Source organism: Prinia subflava, unplaced genomic scaffold (genome assembly GCF_021018805.1).
Source record: "Prinia subflava isolate CZ2003 ecotype Zambia unplaced genomic scaffold, Cam_Psub_1.2 scaffold_78_NEW, whole genome shotgun sequence".
NCBI classification, from domain to species: domain Eukaryota; kingdom Metazoa; phylum Chordata; class Aves; order Passeriformes; family Cisticolidae; genus Prinia; species Prinia subflava.
In genome coordinates, this window is record NW_026961085.1 from 4,914 (window position 1) to 27,510 (window position 22,597).

At 43.4% G+C, this 22,597-nt stretch overlaps 2 protein-coding genes and 1 long non-coding RNA gene across 7 annotated transcripts in view; 1 reads left to right on the forward strand and 2 right to left on the reverse strand.

Annotated features, from left to right (window-relative positions):
• Nucleotides 1–11,648, reverse strand: LOC134546444 (fructose-bisphosphate aldolase B). 2 transcript variants are annotated; one of them, XM_063389258.1, is made up of 9 exons: nucleotides 11,535–11,648; nucleotides 3,441–3,562; nucleotides 2,951–3,162; nucleotides 2,345–2,399; nucleotides 2,034–2,194; nucleotides 1,738–1,821; nucleotides 1,100–1,274; nucleotides 762–961; nucleotides 1–514 (listed from the first exon to the last, which is right to left on the reverse strand). In XM_063389258.1, the coding sequence occupies exons 2-9, from the start codon at nucleotides 3,550–3,552 to the stop codon at nucleotides 419–421; spliced, it is 1,095 nt and encodes a 364-aa protein (XP_063245328.1). In that variant the 5' UTR covers nucleotides 3,553–3,562; nucleotides 11,535–11,648; the 3' UTR covers nucleotides 1–418. The 2 variants fall into 2 exon arrangements, with proteins under 2 accessions (XP_063245328.1, XP_063245329.1); XM_063389259.1 differs by lacking the exon at nucleotides 11,535–11,648 and adding an exon at nucleotides 4,978–5,082.
• The window catches only part of LOC134546445 (uncharacterized), a 23,404-nt gene continuing 6,050 nt past the window's right edge, over nucleotides 5,244–22,597 (forward strand). The window contains exons 1-2 of the long non-coding RNA XR_010079172.1: nucleotides 5,244–5,371; nucleotides 12,499–12,689. This is a non-coding gene — a long non-coding RNA (uncharacterized LOC134546445). The remainder of the gene's footprint in view (nucleotides 5,372–12,498; nucleotides 12,690–22,597) is intronic.
• Nucleotides 18,254–22,597, reverse strand: part of PGAP4 (post-GPI attachment to proteins GalNAc transferase 4) — an 11,623-nt gene continuing 7,279 nt past the window's right edge. For all 4 annotated transcript variants that reach the window (XM_063389256.1, XM_063389255.1, XM_063389257.1 and 1 more), the window contains exon 2: nucleotides 18,254–21,701. In XM_063389256.1, coding sequence (XP_063245326.1) covers nucleotides 20,381–21,571 — 1,191 coding nt within the window. In that variant the 5' untranslated portion in view covers nucleotides 21,572–21,701 and the 3' untranslated portion in view covers nucleotides 18,254–20,380. The remainder of the gene's footprint in view (nucleotides 21,702–22,597) is intronic.

Sequence of the window (22,597 nt, forward strand, 5' to 3'; positions counted from 1 at the left end):
AGATAAGTTTTCAATTACTGTTTTATTGACATGATTGAATACACATTCAGGTTTTATAATTCAGGATTGTGGCTGCAAAATGTAGTAATGGGCAAGGGTAGCTATTTGAACTGCTAGGGAACTACTCAATCTGCCTGCTATTCCAGGGGCTGAGTTTCAAACTGAGGAAGGGTGGGTTCATGATTCATTGGCAGCTGTTGTTTGTTGTTTGGGAAGAATTCCCTTTCCTTGGATTGTGCAAATGAAAAAAGAATATCCCCTTGGTAAATTGTGGGAGTGAAGGGTGGAGAGGAAGCTCAGCCATTCTATCTCCATTTTGGTATAGGGTAAGGGAAATTAGATTTCTGTGGTTTTCTTTCATTTCTGAACATCTTCCACTGCATGAGAAGAGACAGGAGGAAGGAAGGTTCCTGTGCTTTCAGTAGGTGTAGCTGGCAGTGAACAGTGACTGCATGGCAGCTGCATCAGTCTTCCCAGACAGGACATACTGTCCCCTGCAAGCCAAACTGTTAATCTGAAAAAGAGAGGAAAAAAAAGTGAGAGGGAAACCATCAGCATAGAGGGAGAAAGATCTGTAAAGGTGTATATAAGATATGTAAAGAGCAACCACCAGGAATAACTAAGCAAGGCAGAAATAACAGAGTAATGCCCCTGGGTGAACATGAAGTGCCAAGATGGGTGGGATCAAAAGCAGCCTTAGAAAGGTGACATGTCGCTTCACGGACAGCAGCTCTTCTCTGTACTGGGGGGAAGCGTTGTACCTGTGCCCGCTTGCGGAAGGCCTCTTGAGCAGCCTTCTTGTTCTCGTTTTTGCCTAACCACGCAGCCAGGGCAGAGGCTTGCAGGGCTCTCCCATAGGAAAATGTCAGTTTCCAAGGCTTAGGCAGAGGGGACTGATTCATGGCATTGAGGTTGAGAGAAGCCTCCTCTTCACTCTGACCTCCAGACAGGAAACAGATTCCTGCAAGAAAGGTTTTGAGGCTTAGAAATAGAGTGTTCTAGCAACCTCAATCCCTGACCTTTCCTTGCCAAAGAAGCAGGCATGTCAGAGGTAGGAGAGAGAGAGGGAATGAAGAGATAGGAATGAATCAGAAATCACCAGGAACAGCAGCAGGAACGGTGCGGAGGAGAGTAGTGACAGTTGCTATGGCTACATCCTGAGGGGTGTACTTCTTGGAGCAAGAGTGCCCAGCCGTCACCATGTTGGGTTTCAGCAGTGTCCCCTCCAGGTACACGTGATGATCATTCAAAGCCTTGTAGACAGCAGCCAGCACCTGAAAACAGGAGAATTTAACACAGAGCTCTACTCAGTTCTTCACCTCAGCCTGCTGTGAAAAGACAGCTTATTTTTTGGTACTGCAGCACGATCAAATTGAATTTTGCATTCTCATTAAATTTATCTCTGGGGTTGCAGTTGGAGAACCCACTGCTTTTGATATGACCAGGATACAACCCTTCATATTTAAGGGATTTGTCCCTGCTGAAATTGAGGTACTTTGGTTTGGTCCTGATACATATTTTTGAGATTGAGAATGTATATTGTCTTTGAAGTGAAAATCCAAAAGCATGGAAAATACTCTTGGATTTCCTATTAGTTTGTTAGGAGCAGCTCATTTTTGTGATGCAGTTATGAAGGACATTCTTGGTCAAATTTCTTCAAGATCTGTGAGCACAAACTGCACAAAGTTTAGTTCCTGATTTGTGAGGGGGAAAACAGAGGCAGGAATATCTTCTTACCTTCTCTGTGACATACTGACAGCGCTGGAGATCATGGTCTCCATCAGGCAGGACTTCTGGCTCCACAATGGGCACCAAGCCATTCTAAAAGAAAGAAAGACAAGGCTGTGGAAGTAAAACTGTTCTTGTTGTTTGCTCTGATTTTGGTGGTACTCCTTCGTGCTTTGCTGCCTTTCCTCCCTGTCTTTCCCAAAACCCTCATAGGGATTCTCCTTTCGAGCTACCTAGTGTGTTACCACAGGGAACAGGGAGAAGAGGTAGCAGCATCTCAGGAAAGGCTGCTGGAGGGGAGGTACCTGCTGGCAGATGCTGGCATAGCGCGCTAATGTGTTGGCATTCTCCTGGATAGCAAGTTGAGAGGGTGTGGTGCTGGTGATCTTCAGCACTGCACGCCACTTGCCAAAGTCAGCACCATCTTTCTTGTACTGGGCACAGCGTTCAGCCAGCCCATCCAGCCCTGCAGAAAGAGAACAATGCTTCACTGAAAGCTGCTCTTCAGCACAGAGCTCTGGAAAGTACTGTGACTCCAGCCAAGGCTGCATCTCAGGTGAGCCCTATGGCTTTTGCTGCATGGGCCATAGCTTAGGCTCCCTAGATCTCTCCTTACCTTGGATGGTGGTTTCTCCATTTGTTCCTGCTAGAGGTGCTGTGCCTTTATCCAGCTGTGGAGGTCAGAAAAACAGGAAGGGTTACAGGAAGGTGGAAACTGGTCTAATTCTTACCTTCTTACCCATGTCTAGTCTGCCTTGAAGGCTGCCTGTTAATAATGTGTGGACCTTAACATGCTCAGGGTGCAAAGGAAGGAAATGTTGGAGCAAAGGGGAAGAAAAAGGAGTGAACTAGATAAGAGGAGGGACAGTGTGTATGTAGATGCCTGTAGGACATGGCTCAAGAACTCTTGTCAGACGTGGAAAGAATTAGATTTAGATTACTGCATGGAGAGACTTATTTGCAGTGAATGGTGAGCAGATGGGAGTAAGCATATGAAAAGTTCCAGCATCTAGTGCAAATATGCCTGTAGTTACTTGCATAAAAGCAATGCAGATAATTTTAAAACCAAGGACAAAAACTGGGCGGGGGGGGGGGGGCAGGCCGGGGGGGAGGGCCACAGGGACAGTGTTTTTCAGGAGAGAGTGCAGCCCCAAATGTAACTTTCTCTGCAAATGGGGTGTCTCTGAATTATGATGACAGCCCAGCACATACAGATACTCACCTTAATTCCCACCACAATGCCTTTTTCCTTGATGAGTGCTGGGAATGGCTTTCCACTGCTGTCTTTCTGATAGAGAGTCTCATGGAAAAGGATCACTCCGCCAATACTCTGGTTGATGGAAGTGTCCGAAGAGAAGAGGATCTCTCTAAAAGCTCGGCGGTTCTCCTCTGTGTTCTCCACATTGATCCGCTGCAGCCTGTTCCCCATGGTACCTAGTGACAAAGGCCAGACAAAGCGGTTTTAGGCTTGGCTGGCCTCCTAGTTCCAATAAGTAGTAATGAACTGGGGCTTCAGTTCAGAGCTTCCCTTCTCAACCCATAGTTTGTAAGCTTTTGTTGTTACAGCTGCAGCCCTACCTGGCTGAATTGTTTCTGCTCAGACAACAGTTTCTAGCAGTTTTTTCTTCTACTCCACTGATTTCAAATATGAAGCAAAACTGAAAGGAAAAAACATGTTGCATACTGCTCACTGATTGATGTCCAGAACTCACCCACTGATTCATCTGCAGCTAGGATCCCCTTTCCTGAAGCCACAATCCGCTGAGCAGTGTCTGCAAGAGCTTTCTTCTGCTCTGGAGACAGTGCTGGAAACTGGTGGGTCATGTTGATTTATCTGTGGGAGAGAATTACTGTTACAAGTAATTACAAGACGTTCTGGGGTAGACTGTGAACCAGCAGCACCACTCAGGTGTTTCCTCTGCAGGGCTCTTGGTGTTTGTCTGGTCCATGTTATCACAGGCAATATGACCAGAAATCCATTTGAGTAGTTCTAGGCTTGGTGTGTCTCAAAAAACTAGAGAGAAATGCATGAGAAACGTACTACAACATCCTTCTAGAACCAAAGTGGGAAAGACTCTACATTTTACCTGGATTTGCTCAGAAAATAAAAGGTCAGTCTGTCATAAAACATGCACCAAGTAACAAGTAAGCAAATTGCTGACTCTGCAGACCTTTTGGTTCCTGTCAGTATAGTGCCAGTTGCTTATCTTTACACAGTTCCTAACACTGCTCCTCTTCTATTTCCTGTGCCTGTTGGCAGTATTTGCTGCTGTGTCTGGTTGACTTTCCATCCCTAACCTTCTGCCTGAGTTTGTAATTCTCCTCCCTATGTCTGCTTTCAGAACTGTAGTGGATTACTTGCTCTACAGAAGATATGGTTCATTAGGAGAATTCATCCCTCACTTCTGTCTTTTTAGCTGTGGTAGAGGGTACCAGCTGCAACTACCCAGCACCTGAAATCTGGGTTCTGTCTTAATATGACAAAATTCTTGGTCTTATTAAAGTTTGGGTTATATGGCATTACACTACAGTTTCTCTGATCAATTGAATGGTCCAAATTACTTTTCTGTGTACAGGCCTGTAAGTTGGAAACAGAAAAACTCTTTTCCTTCAGTTTATCATGTGTGATATCAGAAATCACCAGGAACAGAAATCACCAGCAACACCTGTATTTTTATCAGAAAGTGGTAAATCCAGAAGGTAACTGATTAAAAAAAAAAAAAAAAAAAACCAAAAAAACCAAAAAACCACACCAAACAAACAAACAAAAAAACCCCTCAAATATCACATTTTCCTCCAAAAGGGCAGGCCTCTGGACAGTGTTTGCATTTTGTATTCCCAAACTCTGCCTGAGAGAGGAGTGAGAACATTCCATTTCGCATTTCATCAGAGACGGCCAGAAAATATTTCTTCCTATATAAGCATGTAGGCCTCCAAGTCCAACTTCTTGTTTCCCTGCACATAGCTGCTGTGTTGACAGAGTATCTTTGTCTTATCCTTCCTGCTGAAGGGCATAATGGGGAGAAACAATAACGAGTTTGTCTGCTACTCATGATAGAGTACAGAGTTCTGTATAGCATGCCAAATAGTGCCAAAATTTTCTGGCAATAATGCCATGAGTATGGTAACAACTGTAAATTCATGTCCCTGATTTATGGCTGAAGATATTTTGGTACTGGTAATGTTATCCTGCAAGATTCAAATGGCATTGTCTGCCAGTCAGATGCAGTGTCCAGGTGTCGGCCTTACCTCTGTGCAGCTGAAACTGGAATTTTTCACGTGCAGCTTACCACAGAGTGAGCAATTTTATGTTTAGAGGGGATGGAGAAGTGCAGGATAAAGACTTGATCAAATTAGGGAGAGTTCCCTCCTTTTCAGAGGGCTGAAATGCCTTCATGCTGAGGTCCTGTTGAAACAGGCTGTCATGAGTTAACAGTTTGGTTGTTATTTAAACAGGAAAAAGAATACTGCCCTGTCAGAACCTTGGAGTTGTTTTAGAAGGGATAGGCACCTATCAGAAGCCACTTTTAGAGACTGACATATGGTTTGACCACTGAGGAAGCTGACTGTGACTTTTGGGAATACCCATTATCAAATGCCGATTTTGTTCTAGTTGGTCCTGGTCCTTCCAGCTTGGCAGCAGGTAACACCGGCCGTGCGGCAGCCGGGGGTGGGGGAGCGGGCCAGACCCCGCTGCCCCACCAGGCTTGTGGAACCAGGCCCTGGCTGGGCCCGGTGGCAGCTGTCAGCGCGGGAGGGGAGGAAAAGCCCTGAGTTTAACATCTATCGAGTTTTAAGCTCGCCTTGGCAGCTGCCTGAGCTGCCGGCCAGGGCCAGGGGTGGAGATGTTCCCCTCCCTCTCCCCCCACCCGGGGGCCCCAGGGAATAGCTCAGAGTGGCCCCACGCCTTGAGACTGAGGGGTGGAGGGGGAGACACCAAACAGTCTCCGGCATCGGCATGCCTTTGAGCTCGCGCAGCCGTGCAGCCTAGAGGCTGCTGCCCGGCAGAGATCATGTGACGATTTGCAGGCCCGGGCGAGGATGTTAACTCTTTCTTGGCACAAAATGAAACCTTTGGAGCACTAACCTTTTTGTGAGTGAGAAGGGACAGAGTGAACATAGAGAAGGCACAGCATGAAGTCAGTGAAGAGAGAGTGGAAGTCCTAAGTGGGACAAAACAGGAGGAGTGGCCTCATTTGGCTGGACTTTTTCTTGTGAAACCACGGAGAGTGGACTGTTTCCTGTAATATATGAATACTCTTGGGGGGATGCATGGCTCTAGTTAAAAGTTGTGGATTGATATAATGGAGATTTAATGGAGAATTTTGAACAGAGGATGAAAAAGTTATATGTAAGCCTTTGCAGGTAGGGAAAAAGGACATCTCTAGTTTTAGAGATGAAGATGATTTTAGAGATCGAAGAAAATTTTTGGTTTTTATACTAGAAGAGGCATCCCTAAACGGTACCCCAAATAAGGAGGCATGACCTATATGCAGTGTTGGGAAAAGCTGCTAATGGGAGGGACTTCACAAAGGCGGCTGTCCTTGTGAGAGTTGAGACCCACAAGAGAATTGTTTTATGTTGTCAGAGGAGAATCTCCACGGACGTTCTAAAAGAGACTTCTCTCCTAAAGAACTGATGAAAGATTATTTTTAAATGGTGAAACTGACTGAAAATCATAGGTTTTGTCTCTTTATGTTGTTTTTCCGAAAGTGAACACTTTGTGGTGGGAGGAAGAGTGTTTTGAGAGTTTTATTTTGATTTTCTCATTTTCTTCATTTAGTGTGTGTGTGTTAATAAGTCTACCTTTATATCTTTAAGTTTGGGCCTGCTTTGCTTCTCCTGATCCTATCCACAGAGGGCAAAAAGAGAATAAACACTCAAACCACTATACTAAATTTAGCAAACAGAAACAGAGGTGAACGTGAAACCACTACCCAGGCTTAGCTGAACTCCTCTGTCCGTATGCCAGCCTGTGGCCAGAACTCTGGGAACTATCCTTCTACTGTGGTGATCACAACTCTATCACTCATAGCTCTTGGCCTTTTCAGCTCACTCAGAAGAATTTGAAAATCTATGGTTTATGCTGCATAGCTACTTAAGTCCACCTACTGGTCTCCTTACCCCTCACCTGCTTTCTGGGTTGGATATGTCTTAAAAAGAGGAAACTGGCTTGTTATTATTATTACTGTAATAATAGTTTGGTGATGAGCATTTCAATTAAAACCACACTACTGTTAAATAAATCGTTACATAAAATTGTAAGGAGTCACTCCATTAGTTGAGAGTCTCTGTGGAGAAGACTGGAAAATTCTGCTCTGGCAAGAATATGGTGTTGTCCAAAGTCAAAGCTAATGAATTGCTAAATCAGGGGTGGGATTTTAGAGTTGCAGTTTGGAGCTGTGTTACAGCACCAGGAGGTGTATCCAGGTAACCTGGAATCCAGCTGGCTGGACTGTAAGATCAGCAGTTGCTCCAGTCATGTTATGATGGGTACACTTTCTTTCCAGCAATGCAATAAACAATGAGACTAATGTGTGCTCTATCTTACTTGTTCCCCGTGTTTGCCTAAAGATAACAAGGAGACACTTATGACTGAAAACCAGCCTGCAAGGCACATTGTCAAAATACGGAAATATGAGTTTTCAGTGAATTATGCTGCTCCAAGTGAGTAGTCTGAGAGACTGAAACAACAAAGTATAGTTACAGAGTGATGAATTGGAAGACAGCAAATTAGTTCCAGTTTCTATGCAAGTATCTCATTGAGTGTGAAGGAGCAGGTGGAGATTTGCTGCAAGTCTTCTCAAAATGTCTTCAAGGCCATGGGAAGTGGTTCCCAGCTACTCAGCTAGGCTACAGGGATGAATAAAAGGCACAGTGTTTCTAGCTGAAGTAGTAAAGAAATGAGGGCAAAAGAACAATTGTAAACCTTATAATAGTTCGAAGGTGCAGAATGTTCTAGTACCTTTGATTTAGGATTTTATTTTTCTGTGATTCCTTCACAAGAATCATAATTTCTGAGAATCTTCATGTCTGCATTCAAGAAAGTGTGTCTCTGCTGCAAGATCATGCTCTGAGCAGGGGAGCAGACAGAAGAAGAGTGGAGAAGCCTTACACTTCAGTAACATTTCATACAGCCACCTTGTAAAGAGTAAGCTCCCAGCAAATGCGTAGAAGAATTAACACTCCCTCTTAAAGAGCTGAATATGTCACCTCACAGGTCCTGAGAAAACACAGTTGTGCCTAGGCTGCCAGAGCTGCCCAGCTCATTTCAGTCTTCCAGAAACAAAGTCTATTTGACTTAATCTGACCTATCTGTTTAAATTGACAACCCTTCCAGGAAGAAAAAAGGTCTAATTAATTGTGATCTCAGTAACTGGGGGTTGTCCCACCACTACGGTGTTTCAAGAAGCTTCATTTATATTTACCCGTTTTAGGCTATGGGGTAAGTGCCATAAGCTCAAGTGATTTTGCATTGATTTTACATTGTATTAATATAATGCATTCTCTTTGTAGTATGTGCTTACATTTTTTAAAGTAGAATTTTAAAACCCCTCAAAATAATAAAACTGCACCCCCCACCCCTCCAGCTTTGTAGCTACCTGGAGTGCTTATCAGGCTTCAACAGCTCCTTAAGCAAACAAATTTCTTTGTTCAGCCCCCAGCCTGTGGCCAGCAGGAGGTGGGGGTGTGGGAACAGGGGACTGCACAGTTGTAAAAGTAAATATTGTAATGCTGAAATCTTGAGTTTTTCTCACTACCATAAAGAAAGAAGGGTGGAGGGAAAATGCATGATGGCAGCACAAGCACTTGATCCTATTAACAGTGAGAACCAAAAAGCAGAATCAATATGAATAGCAGAAGGAATAATGTTAAATTTCACTTCCAATCATCTTAGAAACTTCAATACATCATTGGCATCTTTTCTTTCCAAGAACCTCATGTGACTGGCATCTTCTAATCTTACATTAAAAAAACTCACCCGAGTCCTGGTTTTTAGATGGGAAAAGACTGGATCAGAATCTCTAAGTTTTTCTCTTGGGTCTCTTCACTGCCGCCTTTTATAAAATTGGTTCCAAAAGTGTAGGACCAAAATTTTAAACTACAGTTTGTATCCCACACATGTAGCTTTTTCCTATTCTATTACTAGTAAGCACAGCCCTTCAGCACCATCTCTTACAGTCAGCAATACAAACTCTGCACACAAGAGATTTGTTTCCAAAGAACAGGGATTGAAGTAGAAGCAGCTGAATACATAAACAGATAAATACAGTTGGTAGGAACAATGAAAAGTATTCAAAAACTTAACGTATCACATGTAGGCTCAGTTTGCCTGACTGAATTTACTTCTCTTTTACACTTGTATGTTTAGAGAAGACAGACACATAATGACTTAGGCACCTTATATTCTCACTGCAGTGGATATCTGTGATTACTGACCTCACTTCTTTATGGAACTCCATTAAAAAGCTGTTTCTAAATGAGTCTGGTTCCTTGGGCATGGTGAAAACAGATGGGTATGAACGGCTGGGCAAGCCTGGTCCCATCCTGCTGACAGAGCACATTCTTATCTAGGTAGCAGAAGACACACAACTGGCAGGACTACTTGATATGTCTGATTGATGTGCAGCCATCCAGAGGAGCCTGGACATGAGAATGGGAAGAGGCCAACAGGAGCACCATGCAGTCTGGCCAAGACAAATGCCTAGACATTGCCTGGGGTGAAGAGCCCTGGCAGCCATTCCCCCAGGACTAGTGGAATGAGGAAACAGCTCTTTGGGGATGGCCTAAGGCCCTGTCAGGCAGTGAACTCAACAGGAGTCAGCAGCAAGGGTCCAAGCATCCTGTGTGAGCAGGGGTCCAGCCTGGAGAGCCAGGGGAGGAGATAAGTTATCCTCCTTTGCTCAGCACTCTGTAGTTAACATCTGGGTACTGCATCCAGTGTTGGGCCCCTGCAGTACAGGAAAGATGCTGATAGATTGAAGTGAATTAGTTCAACAGATGCCACCAAGAAGGTCAGTGGCTGCAGCCCTTGCTCTGTGAGAAGTCTGCAGAGCTGGGTCTAGTTCAGCCTCAAGCACTGATGGCTTCAGGGGCACTTCTCAGCAGTCCTCAGTACCTACAGAGTGTGATCAAAGAGGCAGAGCTTGGCTTTTCACAGTGGCTGTGATGGGACAGTTAGAGACAACAGGCACAAGCTGAAACTAAGGAGATTCAGACTGGATATGAAGATTTTTTTTTCACTGTTAGAACAGCCAAGCAATGTAACAGATTGACAAAAAAAGGCCGCAGTGTCTCCATCTGTGGACATTGCCAAGACCCACCTGAATAAAACCCTGAGCACCTTGGTCTGACCTTGTGTCTAACCCTGCTTTGGGCAAGGGGTGGGTTGGACTACAGACCTCCTGTGTCCTTTTCAGCCTGAATTACCCCATGACCCTCTGTGAGTACCTGTTTGAAACAGTCAAGGTGGAAGTGGTGCTTCTGGTAGTTATGAAGGAGCTCTCAGGAAAGAAGAGAACATTTCTCCCATCATCTTTGCCCTGAGATGAAGGTTTTGGGTTAGCAAAATGTTTAATTTCTGGATTCTGAAAAGTCTCAGGGGTGTGGTACAAAAAGAAATACTCAGACTTCTGTCACCTAGAAAAAGGGGCAGATGTTTTTGATTGACAAGCTAATGTCACCATCTCCATAGGTCCTTTGGGGCATATATAATTGCAAATTGTTTGGTTGTTTTTTGCTCTCTGATTTATTTACCATTCTCATGTTCTGTCTAGAGACCTTGACTCAATATCCTGTCCCAGGTGGAACTGTAGATCTGAAGTTCGCTGTGCTGATTACCATGTTAGCCTCAGAGCTGTACTTAAGCCCTGAGCAAATGTATTTCATTTCCCTAGCAACTATGAAAGGAAGTTATGTTCAGAGACCTGTCCTCTGCCATCAGTGCAGAGCACTCAGAATGGCTAGATTTGGCTAAGGTGGCAAGATGGTTGTTTGGAAGCAAGTTATTAGGGAGAAGCCACTTCTCTTCCAGCCCTGGACTTTTCTCAGAGAAGGTAAAAAAATGCTGTTAGACTTGCATGAGAATTCAAGTCTGGTATTTCCAGAAGGGGGGTGCGGGGGAAGCAGTGGTGAGAGTCTCAGGTGAACTAAATAGTTTTGGGTAAGCACGTGGGATAGTTGAGTAACAGATGGAGGATCACAGACTCAGTGAGGATTTGAGTTGATCAAGCAATATCCTGAAGCTGGCTAGTCACAGTTTGAAAGGTTACAGACTACAGATGCAAGAACAGGCTTTGTTTTCCTGCACTGCAGACCTTATACCTCCTTGCCAAATAATCTTCTCTGCACCACTGCACTAATGCTTCAGAAGAAGATGCACAACAAGCAAACATAATTGCAATTCTGTCAGCACTGATGTCAGGACCAGCTGCCTTTTCCAGTCATTCTCTGTTCTCCTAGCAAAACAGAAAAATATGTACACCACAAGCAAGAACAAACATGAAACAAAGCAACAGAAAGCAATGTAGGTATGTTATTGTTCTAGTCCCCTTAGACAGAGGATTCGCTCACTGACTCCAGGAGTTCCAAGTGACTAAGCTAGTTAGAAAGCCAGTGTTAGCAGCAAATGGATCACTTTAGAAGACTACTGCAGAATGGCTGAGTGCTTATTTCTCACAAGCTGTTCCTGAAACAAGAAAAATTAAAACCAAAAACAACTTTCCAAGCCCACTGTAGATAAACAGGTCTCAGCTGCTAATATATGTACCAGCTTTACAGTTTAGAAATTAAATTATTATACTTACTTGTTTGCGGGCAGTCTCTCTGCTGCTACAAGCTTCTGGTGAGGTGTTTGCAGGCAAAGAGACCCAGTCCTTCTAATCACTAACTTTTATAAAATTCTTGGTGGTTTTTTTTTTTCACACCCCCCCTCTCCCCTTCATTGTCCCTCCTCCCCCGCAAGCTGTCTGGGGAGGTGTCACTGCTCAAGGTCAGTCATTGGCTATCAGACCACGACCACACACCTCCAGTGAGACCTGGTTATACTCCTGCTGTTCTTCCCCTTTCCTCTCCCCTGTATATATAAGGCAATTCATGCAGTAAAACTGAGATATTTTCCAGTCATTTCAAATTATTCCTCCTCTTTCTAAAACATACCAAAAAGAACTACAAGAGAAACCATGGAAACTGCTTACAGGTATTTTGGTTACAAGTTTATCATTTAGGCTTAGATCTTCTGAAGGCTTATACTTAGGAAACTGCAGGAAGAAAGAGCAGACAACAAAATGCAGAAACAATGCAACAGATCCTTAACTGGCATGAGTTGGTACCATTTCAGTGGCTTCCTAAGCGCTACACTGCTTTTCCTCACTGGAAAGTCTAGCATGGAAACATATTTTCCTTTTCCAGTTGATATATTGAAAGGCAAAATGTGATGATACAGTATCAGGTTTAATAAAAGAGCAAGTTCTGATGTCCTGTAACACAATGTACCTGTGAAATGAATGGCTGTCAGACCAAACTTGCCCACACTGAGGTGCATAGCTTCGAGCCAGATTTTCCCTGCAAATCGCACTGAGATGCCCACTCATATTGCAGTGACACGCACACTTTTCTGTTGCTTTGCAGATTTTTTCAGTGAAAAATACTGATGCTATATAAATGGTATATCAGTGCTGCAGTTTATATGAATCCACAGTACAACCATTCACCAAGTCCAGGCCTACAGACTTGATTATTTGCTTTATTTTCTTTCTCCCCATCCTGCAGGTCAGTAGTCTTGGAGGGAAGTATAGCACAAGGACTGTTGGACAAACTTCATACCCTCCAGAACAACACCCTCTGCAACCTTGGACATTGGCATGTTTTTACCTCAGAGAACCCAGTGTTTGCCTGAAGAGTGACGTCGTTTCTTCATTTGTTTGGCTCCTGCAGTGACCCTTTGGCCTTTACATAGACAGGTAAGATACCTGATTTCTCTTCTCTCCACAGCGCTGTCTTTCTTAGGGCCTTCCTCCTTCAGCCTCTTGTGTGCAGCTGCATGCCAAGGTCAGTGCTTGTAGGAAACCTTAGGAAGGTCAAGCCAGCCGGACAATCAGCAGAGAAACCTCTGAAGGACCTGACAATGCGGCCCAGTCAAAGGCCTTGTGCTTGTGTTCCTCTGTTTTCTTTCATGTTGCCTTTTCTGATCCATTCTTTTTTTTGCTGAAGGAAGCTGTGGCACACAACATGGACATAAAGCCTTCCCTGCTTTACAATGTTTGCTTTACATTCCATTTCTCCCATCCTAGCAGAAAGATAAACCCCATGGTGTATTAAAGTTTTTCCACCACAACAGAAGCATCTAATATAGATTTAAAATATTTTTCATTAAGTACCTTATCTAAGACTCTCTTGAGACAATGAAGGTACCATAATGGTGGTCTTTTTCAGAGTTAGAGTTTGAGTCCTGTTGTTCCTGTTTGGCTAGAAGTTGATACAGGAGGGAAGGTCTTGGAAATGTTTTATTTACAGTCTCATCTGTAATATGGTTTCATAGGCTATTAGAGGAAATCTATGGGAGTCTTCTGGAAAAAAAAGGCAGTGTCAGATATTTAGATACACTTTAAATAATCCCCTGCGGCCCACCATACATTTTTAACTCTTTCAGAAGTAAATAAATGTATTTCAAGACAGATAATTGCTGGTGTGTGCCTTTCCAGGCCTTCTAACCCTTCGTCCAGCACTCCAAGCATAGGATGACAGGTCATTGCAGAGATTTTGGGGACAGAGGAGATAAAAAGGTGAATGGACAAGATGCTTAATTTTTTCACTTAATTTTGGAATGGGAGCATTTTCAGATCAGAAAACGGAATGAAGAATTGTAGTAGATGATGTCACTGTAAGTTATTAGTATGCAGACCCATCACATTGACCATACTGTGCAGAAATTACAGGGCTATTAAAATTACACTAGAAAAGAGTACATAATTCCATTACACGTAATCATATTTTGGGGGTATTTGTGCCTCTTAAAATGAAGTTATGGTAGTATTGTTTCTTAAATAATAATAAGAGGAAAAATTATGGGTGGTATGTATCATACTTGTATTTACCAAACAACTAACCTGGCCCATAAGAAGTACCAAATCACTGCCTGCACTAACTATTCCATTGGTGCATTATCCAAGCTGTCATTCTGTTTCATGGAGGTAGTATTTGAACTCAGACCTGGCAACTCTCACACCTTTCCGGTGGCCATGAAGCAGGGCTACCAGTGGGAGTTCTGTTTCGGAGGTAGAGCCATCTCGCATCTGCATTCCTGAGGCTCCTCATTCCCCTCTGCCTCTGGCATGGGGAAGAGGACATAGGACAAAGATCCCAATCAAGGACAAGGATAGGATGAACAAGAAGGGAGGTCAGTTGCACTAAAGAACAGCTACTCTCAGTTTTTTGTATCCTTAAAAATGGTTTTGCAGGCTATTGAAGTGATCGCTGATACAATTTTAGTGAAGAGTATAATAATTTATTAGAGAAAGGATTACTAGCTGATTTTGAGTTTTGGATGTCTGAGAATTGATATGTATTTAATTGAAATTAAATACATATCTACCTAAATATACTGAGCAGGGGTTTTCTGTATAGATTATGGCTTTTTTATGTGTTCATGAGAGAGCTGATATAAACAGTCTTGCAATATAAAAATCTTTGTACCTGTGTTTGAAACATCATTGCAAACAAGATGCATGACTAGTTACAGAGCTTAAATGTTCATTGTTGTGCCTTTTAGAGCATAGAAACAGAATGTGGTCGTTAGCTATAAAAGAGGTTGCTTAGATTAAAACACAAGAGCAACATAAGTGAATTTTCTATTTTAATGGCTTGGAGATTTTGCTGGTGTCAACTTTTTTATCTGAAATTCCCATACAAAAAGTTGACAGAAGTATGCATTTAAAAACATTAACATATATTGAAAACTGTACCCCCATGTGGCATGGGTTATTCCTTGGGTCTTAACTTATGGGTTTACTTTTTGGAATTTAACAATGCAACACTGGATTTTTGTACTAGAAGTTAATTTAATTGCTGTTTTTATTATATCCAGCCTTGCTGTCAGAGGATCTGACAGTTGTGCACTTAAGTTTTAGGTGAAGTCTTGCTGGATAAAATATATTAAAATTAACAGAAAGTCTGCTTTAAAGACAACAGATAAAAATATTTTAATTGCTTATGATTTTCCAGATTGTGATTTTTATTGTCTGTTTCTAGCAATATAATTCTGATAATGTTTCGCCTTTACTACTCAAATGAACTAGCATTTCAAACTAAAAAAAAAAAAAAGGTAAATAGGAAGAGAGATAAATTGTAGTACACTTCAGGAAGAATGATGAAAAAGAAATGGATGAAGCCACTTCAGAGATTATATGGTCACCACAAGAAAAATTACAAACGCACAACTTCTTTAGTAAATTAAGTACTACTTTTGGATGTGGTGAGTCTGTAAAATGGACTGAAATGTAATGGAAAAAAACACTGGGAGTTGGAACAATATGCATCCACATGAAAAACACCTGGCTCTGTTGCCCCATGAGGCTGCTGCCTGCGTGATGGGGTTAAAGTCTAATCTGAGCAGGCTCAAGCACACTGGAGTCAACCTCCTACCCACCTCTCCACACCGTGCTGGATATTTCCTGTTTTCTGTACTCTGCAGTCTTGCTTAACCTTCTCAAAGTCCAGCTTGTTCATCCCTATCTAATCAGAGGTATTATTTATTAAGTGGTTTGTTTTCCCCAGTCACCTACAGCCCTCACCCCCAACATAGAGAGTCTGGCTGTTTAACTCCACTGGAACGCCCAGTGAAAGAAGAAATGCCCCTCTATTTTTGGCTCCACAGCAGAGTCTGCACACAAGTACATCGGGGGGGGGCTAGGCGTGTTGGGCAGAACAGACTCAGACCACCAAGGAGATTGCACAAGGAAGGGTTTGCTTTGTTCTGCATTCTGTGCAACTTAAAGCTGGGCTGCAACAAACATCATTACTTGCAATGAAAAACAGACAAGCACGGAACACTGCTGTTATCAAAACACAGATCTATCTTTGCACTAATTTCAATAGTGGGTATAGCAAACAAAGATACAACTTCAAATCAAGCTGCCTGTGGCAACTTTCCTGGGCTATGAGAAACAGCTGTAACAGGACATGAAGATAAATGCTGTAATGACTGATCTCTGTGCCTTTTTGTTGACATTTTGTTTTTAAATAAAGCACAAGGCAAGCACCTGGCTTCTTTCTATAAAGGGAGACATTTAGCTGTTTATTCCCTGTTTATCTGAGCAGCACATGGTCCCCCATAAAAGCACAATTAGGTGCTACATGTTAATATTTGCATTAAGTTTGCAAAATACAAATCACAGCAAATGTCTGAACTGGACCAGCTTGCTAAAAAGACCATTTGTAGATGTGGTTTCTGTCCAGGAACACTGGACACCAAGGCAGAAATTCTAAGAGAAAGTAGGCACAGCTGCCCAGAGGCTTACAAACAGAACAATAAAATGTCACTCTTCATCAACATTAAAAAATATGTCATTCTGTCATCTGGGAAAGTGGCATTCCTGGCTTGCCATGAAAAACAAAGTCATGAGAAGGGACACTAATGTTGCTGACCTTTAGCCTATAGGTACATGGATAAACTGGCTGATGGGGTGGATTCTACCAAAGCTGTCAGGACAGATAATCAGTGGAAATTAAGTTACTCCAGAATGGAGGCATCAGTGATGAAACACAGATCACAGAGTACCTAATTCTCCATGCATTTTTGGCAGGTGTGTCTTGTACTGAAGATTATTCAGAGTCACATGTTGGGCTGTGCCATCTGCTGAATTTGGATACCATATCTGTAAAGATGGTGTGGAAATACACAAAATGAGACTGACTTCAGGAGAGAAACTGCCAATGCCTTTGTAACTACAACTGTCTCTCACAGAAAATTACCTTTTTTATTTTGTGAAATACTACCCTCTCTACACTAAAGTAAACCAAGGTTAAATTCCACCACTCAGAACTTGATTTTACCTCAGGTTCCTATTAAAATGCCTCAATTTTGATTGGAGAAGGGCCTGAGAAACCTGGTCTAATAAGACCTGCTTTGAGTGGGGTTGGATCAAAAGTATAACATCTGTGCCAAAGCATGAACATGGGAGTATCTTTCTTTGTCAAATATGGTAAGGAAAGATGGATCTGTCAATCAGGAAAACATTGAGACACAGAAAGAAGAGACTATTAACAGAGTTTTTATAGAAAGGTTGTTTACTTTGTAGAAAGTTTGCTTGTAAATAATTTTATTAAAAATAAAAAACAATTCAGCCTGTATCCAGACAAACTGCTGCTGAAATACCCAATCTGGTGATTCACAGCTCCCCACCACAGGAAGAAAGGCTTTTCTCTCTTCAAATGTGCCTTCTCATTAGGACATTGATGCCTACTGGAGTTAGAAAATCCTCTTGGGCTTCTAATCTAGTAGAGACCTGTCATTTTTTGGCCTGTGTTCTGCCAGCATCATGCTTATGTTGGACATGCTTTGGAAACAAATGTAGTTTTTGTTTAAGTTAATAACTCTCCCTGAACTGTCTTGGACAATAAAGTCTTGGATGTTGCTGATGGCCCATCAAGAAAGACTCCTCTTGTATAAGCAGCAGCTGCTGCACTGAAGAATAGTCTCCCAACTATTGGGAACGAACCAACACCCAAGGAAATCCATACTGTTTGTTTCAAAAATAGTCACTAAGTTTGTTTTAAAGTGAAAGAAACCAAGCTCTTAATGCCACATTTCAGGGAGTTAATACTGTGCTTTGTCTGAGATGGGGCAACTCAGCTCCACTTTCCCTTGGAGAAAAGAGGGAAAAGGCTTTTGGGTGTTTGAAACTGCATTTTTAGCCAAAACTGCAGAACAAAATCCAACAGGAATTAAGAATTCACAGTAGCCTCCCATTCTCTGTTTTGAGGGTGATATGCACTCCTCTGATTTCTAATTTCTAGTAAAACATGCAGCACAGAAAGAGAAACAAGACTCAATCTGCTCATGAAGATTGGAAGGCAGCACCAGGAGCCCCTTCCTGGGATGCCCCATTGGCAGAGTGGGCACTGTGAGTACCTGAGTAACTCAGAACACTCCCTGCAGGCTTACCAAAACAGCATGTCTGTTGTGAAGGTGAGCTGTGCACTTTAGAAAACTGTCCCAGAAGTACATAAAGAATTTATTAACCTGCTTCTAGCACAACGAGTTTGTTCTCAGCTGGTTTATTTGACACTCTTACAGTGGCAAGTTCAAGCCCTGGGCCCTCTGCTCATTGTTTGGTCTCACAGTCAAATTCTGTCACCTCTCATGCCATGAAAATTGTCTTCTAGTTTGGAAGGGATGCCTCAAATTCATGTTCCTAATTTTCAGCTATGAGGCTCAGTGAAATGATTAACCTCTCCTGGACTTTTGAAATGTCAAATTAAGTACTACTGGATAAACAGGAAAATAACTTTGAGACAAATGGATAAATCATTTCCCCACCTCAAAACATTTATTAACTGGATACAGCTTCTTTCTTGCTTTCTTTTTTACTCTTCCTTTTTCCATTGCCTGTCCCATTTCTTGCTTTAAGATCTTCTTTGCAAGAATGAGTATAAATGGAAAGAACAGAGCACTGTCCTGGATTTGTACAATACAAGGATGTAAAAGAGAGACGAGCAAGCCCACTGCATTGAAACATTCACAGCTGAAGATACAGAAACCAGTTGTATGTGCAGGCACTTGGTGGAATAAATATACATTGACACTCAAATCCTGACACCCAAACCCCGCTGCAGTGAAGCCAGAGGAGAGATTTGCCCATCTGCCACTGTGTGACTACCCTGGCATCTCCAGGGCTTTCAGCAGCTGGGAACAAAACATGGTTTTGCCTCTGCCATTCTTCCGGTGTCCTCTGCCAGAAGGCCTAAAGGCCTTGTCTTTGGAATGGCATGGAATCCACAAGCAATTTTAACTCACTCTAATTTCCAAAGATGTTCTAAAAGCTGATTACTTGGCAGCAAAGCACTGCTGTGATGCTGTTTCTCGGCTAACCTGAACTGTGCCTTTGTGCTGTGTAACCGATACCCAATGTGCTGGCAGAGGGAGGGTTGCCATTTTCTTTGGTTTCATCTCTCAGGAGTTTTAGGTATTTCTCACCTATAATCAGGCTTGTTAAGAACTTAAGGCATCAATCACCTGGGAGAGAACTAGGAGAAGAAAATTCAAAGCAGAGCCCTTCCATTACCAAAAAGAAAACCCCAAACAACTCCCACTGATGAAACTCAACAGAAAATATTTACTTGGTTCATTCCAAAGCAAGGAATATGGTTTTAAAAATAGTTCAACCAAATGCCACCTTGAAGTGAATTTGAATCAAAGCTCACTAAAGCCAAAGTCAGCTTTTCATCAGATATACCCAATTTTTGCCTGTTTTTATTCAGTATGAGGTCTCTTGTCATCTGCAAGATTTTATATTTAACTGTGTCCACAGCCCTGGTGCAAAGTACCTATCCCAGATGTCTAACAATCAGGACACATGGTCACTGTCAGAGTGGCTCTTTGAAGTGCTGTGCTATTGTTGCTTGTTCTTGTGAACAGCTGTTTTTCCCACAGGTATTTTGCTTTCTGCCAGGAGCAGTGAATGAACCACTCCAGCTGAGCTGTGAATTACAGCTCCAGAATGAACAAAGATCCTGCACAACAACAGCACTTGATCTAATATTTCCTTTGCCTCTGTGCTGAGGGAAAGTCAAGCTAAATTCATGTTGAATGTCTAAGTTCATACAGTGGCTGATAAGACCTCTTTTAATGGATCCAGTACGAGTGATGATCCCAACCAACACAACAATCATTGTGTACAACGTGTGTTATGTATGAATGAAAATGTGCATTTGTGACCCATCTGTGTGCCACCAGTGTCTGTGAGTCTGCTTTCCTGTCCCTACTCTCAGAGGTGACCTTTAATGAAGCAGCAGAGGTTTTGTTTTTAAGAGCCTCTGGTGGAAGCAAAAGAAGTGGGAATGGTGGAGGTGCAGATGGGGAGACAGTAACTAAAGAGACTTTATAAATTTGAAGTATCTAAGCAGAATTTGTGGGAAAGTTCCTGCAAACCACTTCTGCTTTTGAGGGGTCTGGTCTAAGCCACAGCTTTGGAACACAGACAGGTTAGAAATCAGACCTTAGTAAGGACAGGGAAATAAGGCCTTCCACTCCTCATTAGCTTAAATTTGAAACATTTACTTTGTCCAGCATTTCTGGTGCCCTAAGATGAGGATTTTTGTAACCACTGTCCAGGAGAGTAGGCAGGAAAGCTGCACATGTTTTGGTGTGAGAGCTTTTCTTTGGGAATGGTTAAGGAGAGTGAACTGGAACCCTCCACTCCCCTCCCAGGTGATGCACAGTGATTAGTTTCAAGATCATATTAAATGGGGTCTGTGTGTACATAAGCTGATTTTTTAAGAAAACTTGTACTTTTAGAGAAAGTTATTCTTTGTTCACATAGAGACACAGGATGCCCAGTGCAAGCAGCACAGGACCCAAGTTTGCACATTGTGCCTCTGCCCCATGGCAAGTCAAGTGCCCTGGGTGTTTTCTGTGTGGCAAGGCAGGAGAAGCTCACAGCAGTTTCGGGGGGTTGCTGTTCAGTCGGAGGCTGGAGTACATCCCCACGTGCCGCACCAGGTTGGGCTCCACCACGAAAGCATTCTCGCCCTTGCCTCGCAGCAGCGAGTAGAGGGCAGTGTCCTTGGCAAAGCCCTGGCGGCAGCGCAGCCCCTGCAGGTATCCCGAGGCCCGGCGCGCAGAGGCAGCAGGGAAGAGCATGGCGGGCGTGCAGCACTCGCTGGCTGGCACCACGTTGTAGAGCGCGGGGTGCAGGCGACGCAGCTCCAGCCCATAGTGCCGCCCCACCAGCTCCGACAGGGCCATGCTGTACAAGGCAAAGAATGCCACCAGGCACCAGCTGGGGCCTGCCCGCCCTGCGGCCCAGCAGTACACACAGGTCAGCACCGGCCCCAGGAACATGCCCAGGCCCAGCCACTCCACGATTCTCATGGGCTCAGGGTTGAAGTAGCGCTGGAGCCTTTCGGGATGGTACAGCTTGAAGTAGAGAGCATGTCTGAGGTAGGGCTTGGAGAACCGGGCCGAGAAGAGGTGCTGCAAGACAGCAAATATCTCCTCCTCTGGCACAGCATCATCTTCCACAAGGAGGATGTACTCTGGGTTGTACACCAACAGTGACTGCTCAAGGCAGAAGACATAGTCCTGCTTCTCCTTCTCAAACTGGTTCAGGCTGGGGTCAGGATTCTCTCCAGTTCTGTCACGACTGACTATAGGAAAGAGGCTGCTCAGCAGCCTAACGTCCTGATGGCTGCTGGGGTCTGACTCCACATTACAGAGCAGCATGCGGTGACTCTGGCAATGCACCCCACATTTCTGGAGGAGGCGGTGGAAGTGGGAGGCCACTTGCAAGACATAGTGGAAATCATTCCGCCTCTGCACTGTGATAATGGTGATCAGCAGCAAGGGCTGGAAGGTGTCACTGCCAGAGGCCTCAGAGGCATTTGACATCTGCATCTTCTCAAAGTAATGGAGGGCATCCTGACCCTCCTGCTGGTTCTGCTCCAGGAACTCTTGGCTCATGGAGTTCAGGTGCCAATGCCGCAAGTAGAAGTAAGAGTGGAGAAGCTGGTGGCAGATCAAAGGTGCCAGCACACCAAAAGTCACCACAGTCAGAGTGAGGAGATGGATGAAAGGGCTGGACCAATGGCACCACTTCCCACAAAGCTGCCAGGCTCGGTGTGACATAACTGCTGCAGAAGGAGGGCACTCCTGCACTGCTCATGCCCTCAGTTCTTCACTTCCAATGCATCTTTCTCCCTGGACTGCAGGGTACCACTGGGGCCTTTGCTGCCAAACCTGCCCAGGTTGTCCAAGCCTAGAAGGAAGAAAAAATGATGGTTACTGAAATAGGAACTGACAGAGAAAATAGAAAGCAGGGGACTAGTCTCTGAGTAAGTCAAAATACAAGGCCCCTGTGGAATCCATTGAGGTGGAGGCATCACAGAATAGTCCTGGGAGGTTGAGGACAGATGAGCCAAACTTAGTTTCCAGCAAAGGACCCCTAAGGCCTTTTTAGCATAGGAACTCTGATCTTACCAAGCTTAAAAGGACTTTGTGTGTCTGTTACTGTGCTTCAAACATATAACAACAGACAAGGTGGATGCAGGATATGTGGAAATCCCTTTTTGTTAAAGGCAAGAACTTAGGTATCCTTGTCTGGTGACAGTGACATAGTAATGTTTAGATCACAGCCAAGAAGCAAACCCCAATCTCTTGTATCTTAGTCTAGCACATATTGGAGAGACAAACTTTTACCTCTTTGAAGGCACACATGCTTCTCTCCTGCTGCTCACACAGTTACAAATGTGTGTGTTTTCACTCTCCTCCCCAGAGTCTAAAGCCATGTAACAAAGACACCAATTTACTTCACTAAAGGCCTGTATATGCTAAGGATAATGTGTGTGTCAGTTTCTCTCAGATGTCTCCTCATCACTAGACTCCGTGAAATACATGGGCACAACATTAACATGTTGTAATTAAGCCATTGACTCATATCTCTTATGTAAAAGCATGCAATTTAGAAGTATATGCCTTTAATTTTAAACTGAAATAGTCACATAAATATGTAATTTTTTTGTATACACATTCACTTTAAGCAAATATCCACCTTCACAGAAATTAGATTTTGCCATATCTGCTTCTCTGGCTTCCCTGAACACCTCACGGCCTGGCTGACAAAAGCTTACCCAAAATCAGGGCAGTTAGACTGTT